This window comes from Oncorhynchus clarkii, chromosome 28, assembly GCF_045791955.1.
Source record: "Oncorhynchus clarkii lewisi isolate Uvic-CL-2024 chromosome 28, UVic_Ocla_1.0, whole genome shotgun sequence".
NCBI lineage: Eukaryota > Metazoa > Chordata > Actinopteri > Salmoniformes > Salmonidae > Oncorhynchus > Oncorhynchus clarkii.
Genome location: NC_092174.1, coordinates 43,460,483 through 43,466,482, shown reverse-complemented (window position 1 = coordinate 43,466,482; position 6,000 = coordinate 43,460,483). Strand labels below are relative to the sequence as shown.

The following is a 6,000-nucleotide window of genomic DNA, read 5'->3' as shown; positions in this document are numbered from 1 at the left end:
GTTGACGGATGCCTCTACCTAATATCTGCCTGACCTCCTACCACTGTCATCTCTGCCTGACCTCCTCCCACAGTCTGTTGACGGATGCTTCTACCTAATATTTGCCTGACCCCCTCCTACTGTCATCTCTGCCTGACCTCCTCCCACTGCCATCTCTGCCTGACCTCCACCCACTGTCATCTCTGCTTGACCTCCACCCACTGCCATCTCTGCTTGACATCCACCCACTGTCATCTCTGCCTGACCTCCACCCACTGCCATCTCTCTGACCTCCAACCACTGTCACTCTCTTGATCTCCACCCACTGCCATCTCTCTGACCTCCACCCACTGTCATCTCTGACCCTCCCACTGCCATCTCTGCCTGACCTCCTCCCACTGCCATCTCTGCCTGACCTCCTCCCACTGTCATCTCTGCCTGACCTCCTCCCACTGCCATCTCTGCCTGACCTCCTCCCAGTGTCATCTCTGCTTGACCTCCTCCCAGTGTCATCTCTGCCTGACCTCCTCCCACTGTCATCTCTGCCTGACCTCCTCCCACTGTCATCTCTGCCTGACCTCCTCCGACTGTCATCTCTGCCTGACCTCCTCCCACTGCCATCTCTGCCTGACCTCCTCCCACTGCCATCTCTGCCTGACCTCCTCCTACTGTCATCTCTGCCTGACCTCCTCCAACTGTCATCTCTGCTTGACCTCCACCCACTGCCATCTCTGCTTGACCTCCATCCACTGTCATCTCTGCTTGACCTCCACCCACTGTCATCTCTACCTGACCTCCACTCACTGTCATCTCTGCCTGACCTCCACCCACTGTCATCTCTGCCTGACCTCCACTCACTGTCATCTCTGCCTGACCTCCACCCACTGTCATCTCTGCCTGACCTCCACCCACTGTCATCTCTGCCTGACCTCCTCCCACTGTCATCTCTGCTTGACCTCCACCCACTGCCATCTCTGCTTGACCTCCACCCACTGTCATCTCTGCTTGACCTCCACCCACTGCCATCTCTGCTTGACCTCCACCCACTGTCATCTCTGCTCTCTGCTTGACCTCCTCCCAGTGTCATCTCTGCCTGACCTCCTCCCACTGTCATCTCTGCCTGACCTCCTCCCACTGCCATCTCTGCCTGACCTCCTCCCACTGCCATCTCTGCCTGACCTCCTCCTACTGTCATCTCTGCCTGACCTCCTCCAACTGTCATCTCTGCTTGACCTCCACCCACTGCCATCTCTGCTTGACCTCCACCCACTGTCATCTCTGCTTGACCTCCACCCACTGTCATCTCTGCCTGACCTCCACTCACTGTCATCTCTGCCTGACCTCCACCCACTGTCATCTCTGCCTGACCTCCACCCACTGTCATCTCTGCCTGACCTCCTCCCACTGTCATCTCTGCTTGACCTCCACCCACTGCCATCTCTGCTTGACCTCCACCCACTGTCATCTCTGCTTGACCTCCACCCACTGCCATCTCTGCTTGACCTCCACCCACTGTCATCTCTGCTTGACCTCCACCCACTGCCATCTCTGCTTGACCTCCACCCACTGTCATCTCTGCTTGACCTCCATCCACTGCCATCTCTGCTTGACCTCCACCCACTGTCATCTCTGCCTGACCTCCACCCACTGTCATCTCTGCCTGACTCCACCCACTGCCATCTCTGCCTGACCTCCTCCCACTGCCATCGCTGCCTGACCTCCTCCCACTGTCATCTCTGCCTGACCTCCACCCACTGTCATCTCTGCCTGACCTCCACCCACTGTCATCTCTGCCTGACCTCCACCCACTGTCATCTCTGCCTGACCTCCTCCCACTGTCATCTCTGCTTGACCTCCACCCACTGCCATCTCTGCTTGACCTCCACCCACTGTCATCTCTGCTTGACCTCCACCCACTGCCATCTCTGCTTGACCTCCACCCACTGTCATCTCTGCTTGACCTCCACCCACTGCCATCTCTGCTTGACCTCCACCCACTGTCATCTCTGCTTGACCTCCATCCACTGCCATCTCTGCTTGACCTCCACCCACTGTCATCTCTGCCTGACCTCCACCCACTGTCATCTCTGCCTGACCTCCACCCACTGCCATCTCTGCCTGACCTCCTCCCACTGCCATCGCTGCCTGACCTCCTCCCACTGTCATCTCTGCCTGACCTCCACCCACTGTCATCTCTGCCTGACCTCCTCCCACTGTCATCTCTGCCTGACCTCCTCCCACTGCCATCGCTGCCTGACATCCTCCCACTGTCATCTCTGCCTGACCTCCTCCCACTGTCATCTCTGCCTGACCTCCTCCCACTGCCATTGCTGCCTGACCTCCTCCCACTGCCATCTCTGCCTGACCTCCTCCCACTGTCATCTCTGCCTGACCTCCACCCACTGTCATCTCTGCCTGACCTCCTCCCACTGTTATCACTGCCTGACCTCCTCCCACTGTCATCTCTGCCTGACCTCCTCCCACTGTCATCTCTGCCTGACCTCCTCCCACTGTCATCGCTGCTTGACCTCCACCCACTGTCATCTCTGCCTGACCTCCACCCACTGCCATCTCTGCCTGACCTCCACCCATCTCTGTAATACTCTAAAGCGAAATAAAGCCTGACTGAAATGACATTGAATACACTGCAAATTCAGTTGTTTAAAAATATATAAAAGAACCTTGAAGATTATGGAGAAACATCTCCCCTCCACCGGCTCCTCTGTGTTCTTCCTCAGACCCTCCGATTGACGGCCAGCACGCACCGCCGAGATGTCCTTAATGGAGACTGTAGAGGAGAGGAGACGAGAGGAGAGGGAGGGGGCGGGGTTATTGTCTACAACAGGATCGCTCAGACTATATTGTAAAGCAACTTTGAATACCAAAGAACCAGTGTTGAATACCAAAGAACCCGTGTTGAATACCAAAGAACCAGTGTTGCCCAACCCAATCCAATCTTGACTACTGCAACTCACTACTCTCCGGCATCAACTCAAGCTCCCTCCATAAGCTGCCAATGGTTCAGAACTCTGCAGCCCGACTCGTCACCCACATTAAGTCCTGGCAGCACATCACCCCTGTCAAATCAAATCAAATTGTATTTGTCACATGCGCCGAATACAACAGGTATTGACAGGAATACAACTTCACCGTGAAATTGCCCAGTCCTCCCCCAGCAGGGATTACAAGATCCTCTTTCTGATCTACAAAGCCCTTCACCACCTTGCCACCCCCCCCCCCCCCCCCCCCTTACTTCTCTTCTCCACTACCAACTACACTCCATTCCACAACAGCAGGCCACCTTATCATCCTCAGGTTGAAGCTCCAGAGTTTCAGCGACAGGGCCTTCTCCAGGGTTGATCAAGAGTTTCAGCGACAGGGTCTTCTCCAGGGTTGATCAAGAGTTTCAGCGACAGGGCCTTCTCCAGGGTTGATCAAGAGTTTCAGCGACAGGGTCTTCTCCAGGGTTGATCAAGAGTTTCAGCGACAGGGCCTTTTGCAGAGTTTCAGCGACAGGGCCTTCTCCAGGGTTGATCAAGAGTTTCAGCGACAGGGTCTTCTCCAGGGTTGATCAAGAGTTTCAGCGACAGGGTCTTCTCCAGGGTTGATCAAGAGTTTCAGCGACAGGGCCTTCTCCAGGATTGATCAAGAGTTTCAGCGACAGGGCCTACTCCAGGGTTGATCAAGAGTTTCAGCGACAGGGCCTTCTCCAGGGTTGATCAAGAGTTTCAGCGACAGGGTCTTCTCCAGGGTTGATCAAGAGTTTCAGCGACAGGGTCTTCTCCAGGGTTGATCAAGAGTTTCAGCGACAGGGCCTTTTGCAGAGTTTCAGCGACAGGGCCTTCTGCAGGGTTGATCAAGAGTTTCAGTGACAGGGCCTTCTCCAGAGTTTCAGTGACAGGGCCTCCTCCAGGGTTGATCCTAGGCTCTAGAACTCCCTCCCTCATCTTTCTGTCCCCCCTAAAGTCCTAACTCTTTGACCCCCCCCCCCCCCCCACACACACACACACAAGCAATGCAATACACTACAAAGACACTCCTCTCTCCTCCATACTGAGCACCACCTAACCTAAAACCTTAACCTACCCCTTACCCTAAACCGGGTCTGAATTCTAACCCCAATCCCGCCCCTTACCCTAAACCGGGTCTGTATTCTAACCCCAATCTCGCCCCTTACCCTAAACAGGGTCTGTATTCTAACCCCAATCCCGCCCCTTACCCTAAACCCGGGTCTGTATTCTAACCCCAATCCCGCCCCTTACCCTAAACAGGGTCTGTATTCTAACCCCAATCCCGCCCCTTACACTAAACAGGGTCTGTATTCTAACCCCAATCCCGCCCCTTACCCAAAACAGGGTCTGTATTCTAACCCAAATCCCGCCCCTTACCCTAAACCCGGGTCTGTATTCTAACCCCAATCCCGCCCCTTACCCTAAACAGGGTCTGTATTCTAACCCCAATCCCGCCCCTTACACTAAACAGGGTCTGTATTCTAACCCCAATCCCGTCCCTTACCCAAAACAGGGTCTGTATTCTAACCCCAATCCCGCCCCTTACCCTAAACCCGGGTCTGTATTCTAACCCCAATCCCGCCCCTTACCCTAAACAGGGTCTGTATTCTAACCCCAATCCCGCCCCTTACCCTAAACCCGGGTCTGTATTCTAACCCCAATCCCGCCCCTTACCCTAAACCCGGGTCTGTATTCTAACCCCAATTCCACCCCTTACCCTAAACCCGGGTCTGTATTCTAACCCCAATCCCGCTCCTTACCCTAAACAGGGTCTGTATTTTAACCCCAATCCCGCCCCTTACCCTAAACCCGGGTCTGTATTCTAACCCCAATCCCGCCCCTTACCCTAAACCCGGGTCTGTATTCTAACCCCAATCCCGCCCCTTACCCTAAACCCGGGTCTGTATTCTAACCCCAATCCCGCCCCTTACCCTAAACCCGGGTCTGTATTCTAACCCCAATCCCGCCCCTTACCTTAAACCCGGGTCTGTATTCTAACCCCAATCCCGCCCCTTACCCTAAACCCGGGTCTGTATTCTAACCCCAATCCCGCCCCTTACCCTAAACCCGGGTCTGTATTCTAACCCCAATCCCGCCCCTTACCCTAAACCCGGGTCTGTATTCTAACCCCAATCCCGCCCCTTACCCTAAACCCGGGTCTGTATTCTAACCCCAATCCCGCCCCTTACCCTAAACCCGGGTCTGTATTCTAACCCCAATCCCGCCCCTTACCCTAAACCCGGGTCTGTATTCTAACCCCAATCCCGCCCCTTACCTTAAACCCGGGTCTGTATTCTAACCCCAATCCCGCCCCTTACCCTAAACCCGGGTCTGTATTCTAACCCCAATCCCGCCCCTTACCCTAAACCCGGGTTTGTATGTTAATCCCAACCCTCTCCTCTCCATATACTGATACATCACACTCTTTCCCTTCCTTGACCCACCCCTCTCTTTTTTCATGTTTTGATAGTCTGATGTTGTTTGGTTTTGACTACTGTTTTTATTTTATTCATATTTTTTTTTTTTAACTTTGGGTCCATTAAAAAGCACTCCATAAATCCCATGTATAATTATTATTATAAAAGCACTCACATAGAAAAAGAGCAATGAAAGATCATTTGAATAAACAGGAAGTCACATAGGAAACGTGCAAAAGACAGTTAAGGTTTGGCGTTCCCTAGAACCAGGAATTACTTTATACTAATTCTGCGTGGATTGACTACTACGATGGGAAGTTTTTTTGTGTGTACTTTGGATACTAAATTGCCTGAGGCTTTTGTTTCAGTAGTCTTCTGTGTATGTTCTGCATTCAAATGAACTTTGCTTTGTGTCATAAAATATAATAGACTATAAAAATACTCATAAACCAGCTCTGGAAATTTCCACTCAAGATTACAGAATTGACAAAAAAAAAAAAAAACACACCATTTCAAAGTATATAAAAGATCAAATACAAAAAAAAAAGATTTAGGCCCTTGAAACCCCAAAATGCCTTCAAATTCTTTCTTTA

At 52.6% G+C, this 6,000-nt stretch overlaps 1 protein-coding gene across 3 annotated transcripts in view; it reads right to left on the bottom strand.

Moving 5' to 3' along the window:
• The window catches only part of LOC139387509 (1-phosphatidylinositol 4,5-bisphosphate phosphodiesterase delta-1-like), a 52,228-nt gene that overhangs the window by 25,326 nt on the left and 20,902 nt on the right, over positions 1 to 6,000 (bottom strand). For all 3 annotated transcript variants that reach the window (XM_071133773.1, XM_071133772.1, XM_071133771.1), the window contains exon 3: positions 2,661 to 2,767. In XM_071133773.1, coding sequence (XP_070989874.1) covers positions 2,661 to 2,767 — 107 coding nt within the window. The remainder of the gene's footprint in view (positions 1 to 2,660; positions 2,768 to 6,000) is intronic.